Source organism: Hyposmocoma kahamanoa, unplaced genomic scaffold (genome assembly GCF_003589595.1).
Source record: "Hyposmocoma kahamanoa isolate Upper Pololo Valley unplaced genomic scaffold, ASM358959v1 296, whole genome shotgun sequence".
Lineage (NCBI taxonomy): Eukaryota > Metazoa > Arthropoda > Insecta > Lepidoptera > Cosmopterigidae > Hyposmocoma > Hyposmocoma kahamanoa.
In genome coordinates, this window is record NW_020653780.1 from 3253839 (window position 1) to 3272241 (window position 18403).

Genomic DNA, 18403 nt, shown 5'->3' on the forward strand with positions numbered 1-18403 from the left:
GTCAGCAGATTGGGATGCGATGCGGCATTTCTTTGCATCTTATCCATTCTCTTCTCTTCTGACGATCGGACGTGCTGCGTCTCTGCCGTCTCTGAGGAAATTATTCGAGCTATGGAATACTTTATTCCGTATTTCGAAGTCTCCTCTAGCTGCAAAGCTCGCCCTTGGTTTAACGCTGAGTGTGCTTCTGCGGAAACGGTAAAGCAATCTGCGTACCAGGCTTGGGCTGAAGTTCGCTTTGGCGATATTAGTCGTATTGGGGTCAGGTTAGCTTCATACCCTTCAGGGAGTAAAGCATTCTGGTGGTTCGCTAAATCAGTCGAAGCGAATTTCTGCAGGTCATTCCTTCCGCCTTTAATAAGAACTGACGGATCGCTGGCTCATACCGCTGAAGAGAAAGCAAATCTTTTTCAGAGTTCTCTACACCTTACTCCGACTTTCCGAGATGTATCCGTGCCGATAAGGGACCACCTTGAGCTACTTGGTCTGGTCTTATCATCCAACCTCAACTTTGGGCGATACATCGAGTGCTTGGCAAAAACTGCTGTCAGAAAACTAGGCATGCTTTACATAGTCAGGCAGTACTTCACACCTGAACAGCTTTTAAATCTGTATAAAGCACAAGTTCGATCATGTATGGAGTACTGCTGCCACCTTTGGGATGGCTCTGCTCATAATCAGTTCGCTGCCTTGGACTCGGTGGAGCGAAAAGCAAAGAGGCTTATTAACAATAATTCTCTTGTGGAGTTGAAGCTACAAAATCTCGACTATCGCAGAAAAGTAGCCTGCTTGTCGGTTTTCTATCGAATACATTACGGAGAGTGTGCGCAGGAACTTTTCAATTTGGTTCCGCCCTCACCGTTCCTCCTTCGGTCGACTAGAAGACAGTACATAAGAATGGAGTGCGCCGGACTCCATTCTTATGTCGTTGATATTCCACCTATTAGCACTAAGCGCTTTGCTTCCTCCTTTCTGATGCGTACGGCAAAGGAATGGAATGCTCTACCTGTATTTCGCGAAAAGTACAATTTGGAGATATTCAAGGCACGCATCCCATTGTCGGTCACATCGTCGCTTAAGAGCCCTTTTTTTTTTTTAGTTTTGACTGTGTTGGCTCCGCCCACACTCTCCGCTACCCTATCATTCGCCGCCCGCTACCAGTTCGTCGCAGAGCAAACCGATCAAAAGTAATTTTCGCGCGCTTATCGTCGACCCGTAAACATTAAAGCCATAGAGTCGTATTCGACTACTTAAAATTATTTTATTTATTTATATATTATTACGTATATAAATATATATATATATATATATATATATATATATATACAAAAGGATATATATATATATATATATATATATATATCTATATAGTGGGGTCTGGATGTTGCCTGGTTGCTGGTTGGCAATCAATCAATAACTAATAATTACTGTATTATTTCTATACTATTTGTAATGGCTATCAATAAAGTTATTATTATTATCATTATTATATCTAACCCTAATTCTAAAGTACAATTTGAAGAAAATTAGTGAATTCACCGCTAAATTTTAAATTATTTATTTATTTGTTTGCAAACTTTACAGCTTTTAAAATTGGTTTACAATTCTGAATAATCTACTTACATAGCCAATTACAAAGTTTGTCAGATTACAATTTATTTTTTGACTTTATATGAATACTAATTCGATGCCAGAACGAAGCGACTTAAAATATTGTTTATCAAACAATGCAACAAATTGAAATACATATTAATAACATATTATAACTGAATTCCGTCGTATTTAGACATAGACATAGATTTAGACATTAGTTTTTAATTACTATAGTAGAGTATGCACATTTGTGTGTATATGTGTGAAGGTGTATGTGTATATGTGTGAATGTGTGTATGTCTATGTAAATATCTGACAAATTTCTGCGAGTGTTTTCATTTTTTTTTGATAATTTTTTAATATTTTTTTATTTTTCTAGGCAAGCCAACAAGGCTGAAATAATTCATTTCGTTGTCGTTTTCAATTAAAATACAAATTGATAGAAGCCATGCAAAAAATGTCAATCTATTAGCATAGGTATTAAAATAGACTAGGTTCAGTGTAAACATTGAAGAAAAGGAAGAGAAAATATGTTCTACGATTTACTTTAGTACAATTTAACAAGTATTATTTCTCAATTAAAGTCTACCAAGAGCCCAGGGCCATGCATATGGACAAATTCGTATATTAAACGTGATAATTTACCTTTAATGCAACGTTTCATATGCTTAGGAGGTAGTTTTTTAGAGAATCGCTTTCTCCTGTCACTCTGATAATAAGTTTTTCGCCGAACAATATCACCAACATTAAAGTCATACTTTTTACGACGAAGATTATAAGGACTACAATTCAATTTCTATCATGCGACTTTATTAAAGAACTTTGTACATGATCGAAATTTTCTCTGAGTTTACCGGTATTTTCCGCGTATTCGTCCCTAGGCGTAAAAAAATCTTCGGATTGGTCGATATCAAGATTGTGGGAACCACAAGCTACCAATTCTCTCCTGACGTGATGTTACTAACAGCAATATTGTTTGGGACGTTCAGATCCCAAGATCTGTGACTGTGACACTCGTCTATGAACGTGGAGATAGCTGCCATGATGGTTTTGTTATAGCGCTCAACAGAGTTTACCTATGGAGTATATTTGTGCGTAAAATATACATTTAGGTTTTTTGTATCTCTATTTGGAAAAAAAATATTTCTTAGATGTTCCACTAATTCCCATATTCTTACGAATTGTAAACAACCACACGAAGCAGTGCGCTTTAAATGTAGAAAGAAAGGCATTCGTACTCCAGAGTGTACAGTTTGTGATAAAAAAAATCTAACCATAAAAGTAAATAATTTGGATTGGAGAACCGGTAACACTCTTTGCACTTTGGAACGTTGCAAAGAATCATACTGGAACGAATGACTTAATTTTATAAATAACTTCTCAACTAGACTTTCAGGGTCTTAAATCTTGGGAATTGATCCATATTTGAAGTTTGAGTGAAAACCGTTACAATGTCAATCCTTTATTAATGGAAAATTTACATAACTGGATTCGAATTATTTAGAAAGAAAGTGTCACTTAGCGTGATTATAATTTCATAAACCATATCACAAAGGGGCTATTTTTAGTTTTAACTAAAATTCTATTGTCTGTGGTACTCGTTATTGATTCATTATAGTTATTTACACAGAACTACAATGAATCTGTCGATTTTCTGCATCAGCGTCATTTCATTATATCCAAAACTTCTTGAATTCGTTTCTGGACAGATACTTTCTTTATCACCTTGACCGGTGATTATAAGTGCCTAAAAACCATAACGCTTATTGTTTATAATATAAAACGACGAAGCTAGGAACATAATGAAAATAATATGATTATTTAAAATGCGTAATAAATACATCAAATCTCAAAGGCAGACTGCTGCGCAAATACGTCCGGGCACGTTCCATTAAGAGGGAGCAGAGGCAAAATTCCTAATCTTCGATTTGATTTTAGAGGGGTATATCCATTTTAGTTAAAAAGAAAATATAGTATGTACGAGTAACTACATGACATATTCAAGCATAGATATTAATCAGAAACATAAAACAATAAAGTTTCCTCAATAGATAAAAATCACGAAATGACCTCTAATTTTCAAATTTTTTCGATTTATTCTCGAAATGCTAAAGGTTAGGTTTTTTTCGTTTCTTCAGTCGTTTTAACGAATTTAGTTTGTTTTCCATATTGATAATTTACGATGATGATTAAACAACTCAGCCGCAAATATTTCCAACAACCTCTCGTCTCAACGGAGTGATAGTGACTAATTTGTGAAACAAATATATGCTTGAAGTTCCCGTGATATGCGACAGGAGATGTTGTCTTTTGTGCATTAAAAATGTCGTAAGTGCCAAATTCGTATAAGCGGAATAACTCTAAAACTAAAGGGATTTAAAAAAACCGTAACGACACTAGTCGATCATGCATAAATATCATTAATTATCTAATTTTTGTCCCAATAACCCGTAGCATTTCGAGAATAAATCGAAAAAATATGAAAATTAGAGGTTATTTCGTGATTTTTATCTATCGAGGAAACTTTATTGTTTTATATTTCTGATTAACGTCTGTGCTTGAATATATCGTGTAGTTACTCGTACAATATTTTATTTTTAAAGTGGATTTACCCCTCTAAAATCAAATCGAAGATTAGGATTTTTCCTCTGCTCCCTCTTAACATCAGGTGAAATTGTGGCCAAGCAAATTCAAATTCAAATTCAAAATAATCTTTATTTCATAGGTAAGCATTATTACACTTGAAATCGTCACAATGGTTAAACTCTACCGCTCATTCGTAAGGCAGATTCCCCTGAGAAGAATGAGCAAGAAACTCTAGGGGTTGCTCTTTGTAAATAACATTTACAATATTTTTTTATTTGAAACATCAGATTGAGACTACCTCCATGAGCTAAACGGGTTACTACCACGGATTTTTGTCATCCAAGTACGCAGAAGTTGTATAATAACCTTTAGTATAAAGTTTTTGTTTCACTATAGTTTTAAACCTCGTGAAAGGCAAATTAGATATAAGCGTATACATTGCCCCTTAAATGATTGTTTGACTTTGTGCAGACGACTATCAAGAAAAGCTAGTTTATTTTTATTCCTCGTATTAATGTTATGTCTGTCACTATTTTTCATAAAGAAATTACTATTCCTTTTAACATAAATTATATTTTCATAAATGTATTGTGAGGCTAGTGTAAGAATGTTAATTTCCTTAAACTTATCACTCAAAGATACTTTGGGGCCCAGATTGTAAATTGCCCTAACTGCACGTTTCTGCAGGACAAAGATTCTATTGATATCGGCGGCATTACCCCAAAGCAAAATGCCGTATGTCATTAGACTGTGAAAGTAGCTGAAGTAAACCAATCTAGCGATTTCGACGTCTGAAAGTTTCCTTATTTTTTTAATCGCATACACTGCAGAGCTGAGCCGTTTTGACAACTTACTTATATGGGGACCCCATTGCAATTTAGCATCTAACGTTATACCTAGAAATACAACTGTATCCACAAGATTCAATTTTTCGTTTCTAACTACAATGTTTGTAACCGTCTCTCTCTAACATTGGGTAATGTAAATTTCACACAATTTGTTTTTTTCTCATTAAGAAGTAGGTTATTAACAGCAAACCAATCAACTACTTTAGATATAGCATTGTTCACATCGTCATAGGAACATTGGTGCCTTTTAACTTTAAATAATAAGGAAGTATCATCAGCAAACAATACTATCTCATGTTTTATACCCTCCATAAGGCTAGGTAAATCATTAATATAAACTAAAAACAAAAATGGGCCTAGAATTGAACCTTGAGGGACACCCATGCTAATTACAGACCCTGACAATCTCGTACCGTTAACATCGACCCTCTGTACCCTACCACGCAAATACGATTTAAGAAGGTCGAGATCACGTCCCGCCACACCATAATGGCGAAGTTTCCTGACCAGTGTATCATGGTGCACACAATCAAAAGCCTTGGAAAGGTCACAGAATACACCAATAGTATCATGTGAGACTTCCCATGCATCAAATATATGATTAATCAACTCTACACCAGCGTCGGTTGTAGAGCGACCCCGAGTGAAACCAAATTGTTTAGGAGACATTAAATTATTACTATAAAAATGTGCACACATCTGATTTAGAATAATTTTTTCAAATATTTTACTGAGAGTTGGTAGTATTGATATAGGTCTGAAATTGGTGGGGTCAGAAATACTACCAGATTTGAAAAGTGGAATAACTTTACTTTGCTTCATGAGGTCAGGAAAGACACCATCATCAACACATTTATTAAAGACACAGGCTAAGTAAGGCGCAATACAATCAACTATAGAACTAATTACTCTGACTGAAAGACCATCAAGATCAGCAGTATTTTTTATATTTATAGACTTAAAGGCTTTAACAATATCGTTTGGAAATACATGACGGAACCTTAAATTAGTGATACTAACTGCTATATTTTCTTTGAGTAAGGATTCAGCGGCCGTGGGAGATGAATTTAACGAATTAGTAGTCAAAATTGGAATGTCGGTAAAAAAATTTTCAAATATTTTAACAACTTCTGCATCTGTGTTTACAATTTTGTCATTAAACCTTAGTTGAAAATCTAAGTTACGAGGTTTGACCCTTCCAGTTTCGCTATTTATAATATTCCAAGTCGTTTTTACTACATTCGCGCTGCTTTTTATTTTATTATTAATAAACATTGCTTTGGCTGCCACACAAACACGTTTAAACATTTTCGAATATTTCCTAACAAAATCATTAAAACTGTTACTAGTGTTATAAGTTCTTTCATCGTAAAGATCATATAGCCTTTGTCTACTTTTGTGAATTCCCACAGTCGCCCATTCACTAAATTTCAATGAATTATTAATAGTTATGATTTTGGACTTAAGAACATTATCACGTTCACTTTTCACTATGTTGAAAACTGAATTATACAATTTATTGGGATCGTTAACGTACGGAATGTCAGTTAGTTTAAGCATTACGTTATTTCTATAAGCTTTAAGTCGACCATTATTTATCGGAACACATGTGATATCCTTTTTCGGCATTTTGTCAACAGTTATATTAAAAGTGGCCAATTGACCGCAGTGATCTGAAGTTAATTTATTTATAATAGATTTATTACTAGGTACGGCGTTGGTATAAATGTTGTCTAAACAAGTGGCAGTAGTAGAAGTTATTCTAGTAGGCACCAAAAAAAGATTCACAAGGTTATAACATTGGAAAAATGATATGAGCCTACTGCTAGTAGGGGAATGTTTTTATTGAGATCACACATTACACACCGTTAGTGTGGTCTTTATTCACTGACGGCACAGCAGTGGTTGTATAGACGGGCTAAAATCAAGGAAGTTTCGCTACCTATGGCGGTAGCGATATCTGCTTAGGTTTAACAGTAGGAATACCGCAATGCCCACTCGTTTTCCCTAGCTACAGCGGAAACCAACCTAACTTACCTTAGCTCACGTTACCGGGGCATCTATTCGTACTTCGGTGCACACCGCGAACTACGCTAACTGAGCTAACTAAACTAACCTAACGATCCCGCTAAGCTATGTAAACTAAGTCGCCCTTCTGCCGCCCTTCACCCCCGCACGAATCCATAGTGTAGCACGTCACTACTGACTATGTATTTCCTTAGCTTGCAAAGTTTTGCATGCCACTACGTGAGGTAAGTTAGCATCCCTCGCGGTGTGACCTGCACATAAAATTGGGATTATGCGTAAGAAATAAAAAATCATTTAATTGCAGTAAATTTATTGCTTTCATAATGTCACTTATACTTACAAAATATTTAATCTATCCCAATGAATTCAAGCGAGCTTAGTGAATAAAGATAAAAATATAAAATTTATTTTCACTAGTTCATGGAACTTTTGTGTTACAATTGTTCCACGACCTGAGTACATGGAACTACTGGGAACAAACAATGACCATCGTTATGACCAAGAAACTACTTGTAAAGTCCTTTTTATTTCCATAAAAATCCGTTTTTCATAGTATTATAGAGATCCAAATCGATGTACTATTACAATTTATTCTGCTAATCATTTTTGACGCATAGTGAAATTTTCGAAACTTTGTAGCAAATCCCCTAAAGATTTTTAATATAATATTTGTATATTTTCTCTAAATCTAAACCAAAGGATTAAAACAAACATCTAATTCCGTAGTTCTACGATCATTTGCCCCCACATCGTCGTTTATAATTATGGATTATCTCAAAGCGATATAGAAGTTGATAAATATTCATCAATGAATTCCAACGAATGGAGGGCTATTTCCGCCAGTTGTTCTGCTCCCAATTATTTCTCCCTTAGGTAAACATTGGAATAATCCAATAGACTACAAAGTCTACCCTACTGCAAATGGAGATTTGAATTTTCACGGGAAAACTTAGCAAAGATATAATAGCCACAACTAAGCGTCTTTTACATAGCTTCTATATTATATTTTACTAAATACATTTCAATGCCTAGCTCTTATCTTTTAACCATAGCTTATTTAATCAAAATATCCATATAACATCTTAATTACAATGACTATAAGGGTTGACATATGGGTTGATGATCGTCGACAGTAAACTGCCTGGGTTCGATTCCCGGTAGGGCCAATTTAGGAAACGAACTTATTATACATTCGTTCTGTGCCAAGAGGAACTTACCAGTGACGGTTGTCACAAGCGACCGCGTAAATAAGGTTTATACTGTATGGCAAATTGTTAAGCGCCTCTAGCGGCTAATAGCGGAAGTAATCATTTGCGATCACTGGCGACAACTGCCAATGAACTGCCGATAGTTATAAGCGATTTCATACGTAAGAGATGAACCACGGGAAGAAAGAATTGCCCGTGGTCCATCCAGGTGAACCAACCAGGTGGTCCACGGGCAGTAAGCGTTATAAACTAGCAATATCATCACCTTACTTTCTCGTACTCGTATCTAAAAGCACAAAGTTATTAAAATGCAAAAGCATCACATTTCCTTCATATTTACAGACTGGTATTTACCTATTCTTAAAGTAATGCATCCAAATTAACAACCTTGATAAGAAATTGAAGAGCTCTCATGCCAAAAAAGTTTTGACGTTGGCTCCGCCCAAATTTGTGAAACAAATATATACCTGAAGTTCGCGTGTCATGCGACAGGAGATGTTGAATTTTGCGCATTAAAAGTACCAAATTCGTTTTAGCGGAATAACTCTAAAACTAAAGGGATTAAAAAAAATCCGTAGTGACAGTTGTCGATCATGCATAAATATAATTAATTATCTGATTTTTGTCCTAATAACCTGTGGCATTTGGAGGATAAATCGAAAAAATGTGAAAATTAGAGGTCATTTCGTGATTTTTATCTATCGGGGAAACTTTGTTGTTTTATGTTTCTGATTAATATGCTTGAATATATCGTGTTACTCATACAATATTTTATTTTTAACTTTAAAGTGGATATACCCCTCTAAAATCAAATCGAAGATTAGGAATTTTTCCTCTGCTCCCTCTTAAAAATAAATAGATTTTGCCATCTGAATATTTACTCTATACATATAAGATAAGAATTTGAGAAAGTAAGGCATCGATATATTAAAAAAAAGTTTACAATGTAAACTTTGCGTACGAGACAGCCGAGTTTAATACCAATAGTAAAAGTCGTTTGATTTAACATTTACTTATCCTTGAAATCGATGGCCCCACCAAATAAATATGCATTTATTATTTTTTCCCATAGTTACTGCTATCTGATGACCATGGAAATTTGTTGAAAAACCAAAAATTTGTTCGAAAAACAGACATACGTTATTTAGATCCGGAAAACAATGTTTCATTTCCCATGTGTAACAATAGCGAAAACCTAGAACTCGACACGTGTAATAAAGAGATGAAACGGATAGTGATTTGGCCGAATACCGGATGTCCCATATAAAGTCGGATAGCCGGATATCAGAACTAGCCGGTCGCTAAATATCCGGTATATTGCTGCGAACATGTCGTGATTGGGTAAGAACGGCATCGGCATCAAGCGGTTAGCAGAACAATATACCGTATATCCGTTTTGTTGGTGTACTGTACCATGGTACTAGTGTACTGTCTACATTTTAATTCGGTGGGGCCGTCGATATAGTCACAGCTAATTCTATTGATCTTTAATAATAATAACATTTTTGTGTCAAATAAATGTCACGGTTACCAAACAATAATCAATGGTGACAATAATAGCGTATTATACTTCGTACAAATAGTTTTTAACTGATAGTCTTAAATGCCAAACTTATTAATGAAATACAGACACATTATACGAACCCTCACCATACGCGAAATTTTAAAGAACAAATTTTTTAAACAGACAACACGAAAAACCATGTCAAAAATGTCAACTTGTCACACTTAGACTGATTTTATCAGCAGCATGTATAATTTTGCTTGTGGACGTTGGTTAACCTGAAAAGATGGCACTACTGTTGACGTAAATTCGTGACATCACATTCTTTTTTTTCTTAATGTGCTCGTGTCCCATGGCTAGCTAACTTAGAAATTGTAATATTTTAAAACATGGCTAGGGTTCAAAATTTAACTTAACAATCTTTATAAAAAATAATTAGACTATCATACTAACAATAGGATATTTGACACATAATTTGTGTTTTAGCGTTAACTAATTCAAATTATCATATTCAAGCGGAAGGTGGAGGATGTTGTTTTTTTTTTTTATTGGAACGAACATTAGAAATATTAATGGTTAAAACCAGCGGCAGAGAAGTTCCCTTTCAGCGAAACCATCTTAGTGCATTACTTACACGGCGCCACTAAAATGATAAGTGACAAATAAGTGTTGTCGTTTTTCTTTTATTGAAGTTCCTGATTTCTGAGTGTGGAATTCGATGATTTATTTAGGCACAATTTTAAAGTAATAATATAAAAATAATAACGCGTACACACTCATAGACCCGCAATAGGGAAACCCTGTATCGCGGGTGCCTTGGACACACACAAATTACACCGAGACTCACGAGAGAAATAAATGTAGGCCATACAAATATTTCTCCCGTCCCGGGAATCGAACCAGGATGGTACTCGAGTCCAGTGTGGTAACCGTTCGGACATGGAGGCAATTTTTGTGCGTGTGTGTGTGTATGTGCACGTATGTGTGTGTTTGTATGTGAAAGTGAAGGTAAAAGTGTGAAAAGTATTTTAATTTTCAATAGCTGTCAAACACCCTATTGGTAGATACTCAAAAAGTACTAGTAGCAATTACTACTAGCATGATAGAGCGAAAGTCAGTTAACTGGAACTTCGATCTGGCCTTCAGGATCTACACCCAGTTGGGGCATGTCAGCTCCGAGTTGCGGTTCCAGTGAAGGCACTTCTACACCTGAAACAATACAAAAAAACAATTATAAATATTAACTGGTTACTTTTGCACTGTGAAACAGCATAAGTATTATACAAAATATATTTACATTTAGTGTCCTTGTTTATGTGAACAACTTAATTTTTAATTTTGTTTGTGTTATTTTTTCGTAATTATGTGTGTTACCACAGGTCTTTTATAACGTTCGTTAAGGTGAGGTAGTGTGAAGTTCGGCTACAGGGCGATCCGAAAACAACTAAACAAGTCACGCTCAAACTTAGGTGCGAATACCATAAAGGAATCCATAGCACACCCCGGACCCTCCATACAATGGTCGGAAGATATTTATATACTACTACTACGTACGTATTACGTACGTACGTAGTACGTATTAATACTACTACTACGTACAGCAAGGCGCTATCTGCACACGCGCAAAAGTGATCACTCTCTCGTACAATTACGTTACGTGGTCTGAGCGACGACATAGCGAAAATTCTAACGCGAATCTGTTATCTATAATTAGGCATATTCATGCACTGGTATAGGGTGGTCAACTATTCGCGGTAGCGTGCAATTGCGTTCCCGTTCCCACCAGAAAGCGACGAAAAACCGTTAGGTTTTATTTGGTACGAATCCGACATAACCCTCACTTCCTCGGGCGGAGGGCCTCAATGAGGGTTTTCTGACGTAAAAAAAGTGTGGTAGGCTATGGCCTTAATTTTTAAAAGGTTCACCTTTTAAAAAGTTTAAGGCCACCGTACCTAGCAATGCGACATATACATACATAAATATTCCATATACTTTGATAATTGTGTACAATTCATTACATCAGAGCATTTGCTGTGAGGACTCAATAACATTAATTTTATTCTCTCAGTCAGTCAATCTCAACATTTAATAAATAAGTAAATAATAACAATTGCAAACAAATAATACCTCATGTAAGCATTTTGCATTAAAAAACTTTTCACAATATTCTATTATATGTAAAAGTAGTAATTTATATTGCAATTACCTGGTTGGGATTCTTCTGCAGAAGTTTCTGGCACATTCTGCATGAGACCTAGGTCTTCTGGGTTAAGAGTATGTGGTATATGTTCAGTTGGTGGCCCTTCCATCGAAGTGTCCATGGGTGTTTGCTCTGGAGCCGGAGTTGGAACTTCTGGGGGAGGCAACTAGAAAGATATGAGTTGTAAGATGTTGAAACCAATAGTATGTGAATCATGTTTCAATATTGTTTGTTTTTCTTATATTTATACTGTAAATCAAACTAAATGAACTAAAGTCAAACTCAAATAATCTTTACTTCATAAATAATACTTAATAATAATGGGCTGATCAATGATTGAAAATCACAAAAACAAAATGGATCATAGGAAGTGCAGATCTATCTTTACCTAGCAACGGCAAAGCCAAGCATGATATTATGTAAAGGCAGGAAATTTTGTTTTTGTGGATGAACCTGGATGTCAATGTTTATTATAAGAAATTCCACAACAAATCTTTTCAGCCTCAATTTGAGATCACAATCACTATAAAATAAAATTTGACAATTACCTCAGGTGCGATTCTCGGCACTTTACCGACTTTGTGTCGTACACTGAAAGGAGCGCACCTTTCGTAGTACGCAATGACGAAATCTGGAAATGCTTGGCTCAAATCATGTCCAGGTACCACATCCAGTTCAAGACAGCCTTGCCTGCATAATCATTACATAAGATCAATGACAAGAAGAAAAAAAACAAATAAATTTAAACAAAAGACAGAATAGATATATAGTTGTCAATTTATTAAAACTCCAAACGTACCATTTAACTAAAAAGAAAAGCGTTCCATGGAAGAGTTGCCCTGCTAGAATTTTCTCTGGAGGTAGTCCTCTTAATAACCCCCTGGGCTTCTCAATTTCCTGAAAATAATAGAAAAGTATAACACTATGAGGACAGAACCATAAACATGTTTTGTTTTGCACAAAAGTGCTGTAATAAAGACTATTGTTACTTTTTATACATTACACAAAATGTGAAAATTTAAATATGTTTTTGAAAACATTGATTGCTCTCAGCTACATTAATTGTTGGTTTATTATTCAATAAATTATAAAAGTCTATACAAAAAAAAAACTAAGAAAAAATCTTATGATACCTACCAAAATAGGACAGTAATTGAGTCAGCATAATGTTTTCGAATATTTTACTTAAAGCTGGTAAAATTGAAATGTTATATAGTTGCTAGGATCAACTTTTCTATTGCTTTTGAATAAAGGAATAACCTTGCTGTATTTCATTAAATTGGAAAAAACACCTTCGTAACCGCATCTATCGAAAGCAACAGCTAAATGTGGAGAAATTAGATAAATAACTGACTCGATAAGTTTAGCTGATATGCCCCAGAGATCTTCAATTTATTTAGCATGTATTGATATAAATATACTGAATCTTTAATGGTAATTGAAATGATCAGCATCAGATAGCTGCTTTTCTGTTCAGCTAGGCATTATGGCCACAGTTCAATACATTAGGCCCGAGCAGTGGACTATGTCTTAAATACTCTTTTAGAGGATACCTGTGCCCAGAAGTGGGACCAGTTTGCTTCCTTTAAAGATTCAGCAAGATAACCAGTAATACCAATCCTTTCAATATTTATAAATATACTTTACTGCAACTAGGTAATAATGCTGAAGGCAATTATCTGCACACAGACAATGCTTACTTCAATTTTCTTCTTCTTTTCAGCTCGTCTCCCTCTTTTTCTAGCAGATTGGCCTTCTTCAGCCTCTACAGCAGCTGCAGCTGCGGCTTGGGCAGCAACAGCAGCAGCTTGTGCAGCTGCAGCCTGGGCTGCGGCAGCAGCTTGAGCAGCTGCGGCTTGTGCAGCTGCAGCAGCCACTTCTCGTTCCCTCTTCATGCGAGCTTCTTCATAAGCTGATATTAGTTCTGGACAGTCCAGGTTGTCTTCTGGCTCCCAAGTATTATCTTCACTGGAAATATATAAAGTATATAATGTATAAGTAAACTACTAGTAAGTTTTCCATATTTCTTTGTGTCCATGTTTTACACAACAAAAATGTTGCAATGCAGAGCTTGTGGCTTTATTATGAATTTAAATTACATTCTTCTTATCCTCCTTTCCCATCAAAAGACAATGCCCAAGCTCCATCAGGCCCGTAATGAAAGTTAATGACCCTCAATGGCAGACACAACACTATATACAATAATGATAAAACAAATGTTGACTCAACTTCGGTTTTTTTTTTGTTCATAACTCAATATTAGAGAATTCATGGTAAGTCTGAAAAATAAAATGTCAACAGTGTATATGCTGCATCCAAAAACAAATATTTTTTTAGGTATTTCCAAAAAAAAACAAATTTTTTGTTCATCTTAACAAGATTTTATGATAATGAAAATAATAATATTTGATAATGCATACAGGCCCCCTAGACTCAGCAAACTGCAATGGGGAAAAGCGCTAAACGCCCAATGTACACTAAAGTGTACAAAATAATAACTACATGCATATTTTTTATTTTATTTTTATAATATCAAGTGACAGGACAAACAATCTGTGCGCCTGATGGTAAGCTACATGCTTGTCCATAACAGTTGTAGTGCCACTCAGAGCTTTAATTCACAAAGATCTGAGGGGCACTGCCACTGCACCCATCACCCTGAGACATAAGTTGACAAGTCCCGTGAGCCTGTAATTTCACCAGGACCCTTACCCTTCAAAACCGGAACATAGTAATGCTGACCTTACTGCTTGGCAGCAGAAATACGTAAGGTGGCAATACTATTCTGGACGAACTCTTTCACAAGGAGCTCTACTACTGCTTTAGGTCCAAGCAAGTATGTCCTTAGTTTTGTATGAAAAACATATTTTTCTAAACATCCTGTGGTCACATAGAACAGTACTAAATTTGAATGCGATAGTTTCATGACAATGGGCTGGAGTCACTTCACATATTATGTACATTTTGATGTACGTACAGTCAACAGCGAATCAAGCTATTAACTTTTGTTCGAATATCACCTCCAGTTTGATGGAACAATATCCGACAATGTGTAGCTTAATGTGCTGCCATCTGTACACAAATTTTGCAAATCCAAAAAGGCCACACACTTTAAAAAATTATGAAACAAACAAAGTACTCACTCAGAATATCCTTTCCATTTCAACAAATATTCCACTTTCCCATTCTTAACACGTCTATCCAGCACTTTTTCAACTGAGAACTCTTCATGTCTTTGCCCCCCAGCAGGTCCAAATGTGGGTGCGGAGTCCACAGGTTGACTGACTTGGTCGGGAGGCAAATTTGACAAAGATTGGCTAGATTGAAAATTCAAGTCAACTGGCTGTGAGAGGGATTCCATTGACTCGTCCATTGTTTCTGCAATTCGAATGCGAATATGGACTTCATTTCAGTTTATTGTGCGTAAATGATGCAGTTACAAAGTTTGAAAAGAATATTTTTAGTAAGTTTTGTTCGTCAGGTAATAGTCGACAACGTAACGTAATAACATTGTGTTTTTAATTATTGAAGAGTTAGGTATGGAAACAAACCGTACATTGGCACTGAATACTTGTAATGCTATGTATACTTTTAAAAATGTATACCGCAATAACACTAATGTTTTGTTACATTGGCATTGGGTGATGTCGTCACATCACGCAGTGCCGCTGCCAAAACAGACGCTTTGAATCTAAATTAGAAAAAAATAATGGATCAAATTATGCTCACCGAATCAGATGACAACAAGCTACTTTAAATATTGATATTTGTTGGAAATTACACGATTGTTTCACCAAAAAACTTGTTTTATTCAGAAATAGCGGCAATCAATAAATTGACACAACAACAAGCAAACTTTTTTTATAGAGTTGAGATGTACATGTTTGTTGTCAAAATCATGTTTGATTAAAAAATGTATACTTGTACAGTAAAAATAATTTAAAACCTGGCGCATTTCTTTTTTTACTAGAGGTAGTTTTACTGATTTGTATTCTTTCCATCCTCTAAGTTTGTATTTTTAGAATACAACCATGAAAATATTTATTTTTCTGAAAATCGCAATAATCGATCGATTGTTGATTGTTTGTTACGCAGATATGGGCAATGGGTTAAAACTCAATCAACCCGCCTAGATTTTAATCCATTTCTGCCCAAACTCGTGGGCGGAAATGACAAATACGGAATTTGGTATAATTCTATATTTATTACAAACTTTGAGGTAGGTACAGGGTCAAGAGCACATCAAGCTTGACACTAAAGCTTTAAATTTAACTCTATGCAGCTTGCAATAAGAACGGTCCAAAGTCCAAAGTGTCAAGCTTGATGTGCTCTTGACTATACACCTAAAAAATGTATTTTAGACGAAAAAGAGGCAACTCTATAATACCCACCTTCCAATCTTTTTTTTTATTAAGAATTTTGGCTTGAGTACAGCTACTTTGATTAATTTATCCGAGGCATGTCTTCGATTAATTTATCCGACGAATAATTTTTTTTGCTTATGTGCGTTTTTTGCGGTCTAGACGAAGGGAACGTGGACTATATATTCTTTGACTGCCCTAAATTACGGTGTTCCCTGTACGACATCCTCCCTCCCTCTATCCCTCGTCCTACTTCCTTTAAATGCCTTTTGACTCTATCCTCTCACCCAAAAATGTATCATATTCTTTTTAAATTCATGCATATAAATAATATTAAACTGTAAATATTATTCATGCACTAACACTATATTTAACATAATTATACATGTTTCTAACGACTTGTGTTGTCTAATTTGTGCCGTCTCTTTTGTTCTAGAATTCAATTTGTGCAAAAATCTCTTCGATTCTCCCTCTGAGTCACCGAACAAAATTCTAATACACCCTCCATAACGTTTATGAATCTATAAAACGGACACTGGCAGAATTGAGTATAAGTAGTTTCACAAGCCATTCATAACGAAAAAAAAACCGCAAGCTTTTATTTTGTTCACAAACGTGTATTTTTATTAGCATCTAATAGTTTGTAATTTACTTTTACAGGATATTGTTACAAACTAATTCATGTGTAATAGTTTGGTATATACAAAATAAAGCAAAAACTGTATAATAAGAGTTTACAAAAATTTAATTAAATTGTAATCATTTTTCTATGTTCGGTAGATATTCGTGTTACACTTAAAAATCACATTTTACTGTTACAATTGTGTTTTTTAGATACTAAAAGCAATAATTACTTATTGGTTTGCTGTAATATCTTCGAATTTTAAACATATTCATTACATATTATTTATTTATTTTTGATTTTATTAAACATATTTATTATTTATGAACTAACCTTAACCTCTTATCATTTATCGTCAACTTTTCCAGGTAATGGCAAGTACCACAGGTACTGGCCCGTTTTCGAGCAGCACAGCATTTTGCGCTAGATGTGGATCGATCCTACCCCTGTTGCAAGAGTTTGGTTCAGTGAAATGTTATGCTTGCAAAGCTATTTATGATCCTGATAGTACGTATAAACTTGTTTTCATTTACTTTGTTTAATCAGGATAAAAGATAGCAGACCGTCAAAAATACTAAGTTAATACTCTATGATCTATAGTGATACTGCTGCCCCTGCTAAAGTAGGGTTGTTGTGCAGCACTGATAATGATAAGACGTTTGACTAATCATTATGCCAATCCAAAGCGTTATGCATGTTTAATACTTAAATCAAATTCTATTTGATTTACTTCATGTAATTAGTATACAAATTGGCTCATTGTCATAATCACAGAGTTAATAGTCAGTGGTTTCTATGATAGTGCTATTGCTAAAGTAGGGAACAACCCTACTATAGCACTGCTAATGATATGACAAGTGACTGACATTATGCCTATCTTTAGACAGCTTTTAAGCTATAGGGGAGAGCGGGGCTGAACATTCCAATTTTGATATAACTTTAAGTTTTGTACTGAAAATGAAGGGTTTGATTTTCAACTTTTGGAAATATTGAACAAATGTGTATGGCTTTTTGTAATATTACAGTCACTCCTATTATTATCGCAATAGTTTTTTTTACAGAGGCAAATTTTTGATAAATTTCAGAGCGGCACATTCATCCCCAGTTTGGGGCGTGTTGATCTGCCTTTGAGGCAAATTGTCCCGCATAGATTATGATAGTTATTGCTGTGGGAATTTACCCCAGCAACTTCCAGCCCTGGTTTCCCCTATGCATGTTTTAATGTACTGTGCACTACACCTACATTTTAAGTATAAAAATAAAACTTGTATGCAAAATACAAGTAAGTACATCCTTTGTTTTCCACATACATGATACTCATGTATGAACCAGGTTACTCGTGCCCTAGTCTGGCAATCCTGTATACAAGTTGATACCTCCCACATAGTTGTAAGCTACAAAGTAGCATTTTTTACTTTTTAAGTTATATATACCCTTTTTTAAGTATTATACA

General features: G+C 35.1%; 1 protein-coding gene and 1 long non-coding RNA gene across 3 annotated transcripts; one reads left to right on the forward strand and one right to left on the reverse strand.

The window, feature by feature from the left end:
• Positions 1-10690: 10690 nt before the first annotated feature.
• On the reverse strand, positions 10691-15768 carry LOC113229263 (heterochromatin protein 1-like). 2 transcript variants are annotated; one of them, XM_026462806.1, is made up of 7 exons: positions 15697-15768; positions 15111-15345; positions 13668-13935; positions 12767-12864; positions 12516-12657; positions 11974-12133; positions 10691-10976 (listed from the first exon to the last, which is right to left on the reverse strand). In XM_026462806.1, the coding sequence occupies exons 2-7, from the start codon at positions 15338-15340 to the stop codon at positions 10882-10884; spliced, it is 993 nt and encodes a 330-aa protein (XP_026318591.1). In that variant the 5' UTR covers positions 15341-15345; positions 15697-15768; the 3' UTR covers positions 10691-10881. The 2 variants fall into 2 exon arrangements, with proteins under 2 accessions (XP_026318591.1, XP_026318592.1); XM_026462807.1 differs by lacking the exon at positions 15697-15768 and having other exon boundaries at positions 15111-15469.
• A 768-nt stretch (positions 15769-16536) lies between these two features.
• On the forward strand, positions 16537-17041 carry LOC113229297. The gene is made up of 2 exons (XR_003310403.1): positions 16537-16668; positions 16765-17041. It is a non-coding gene; the product is annotated as an uncharacterized LOC113229297 (long non-coding RNA).
• Positions 17042-18403: the final 1362 nt, after the last annotated feature.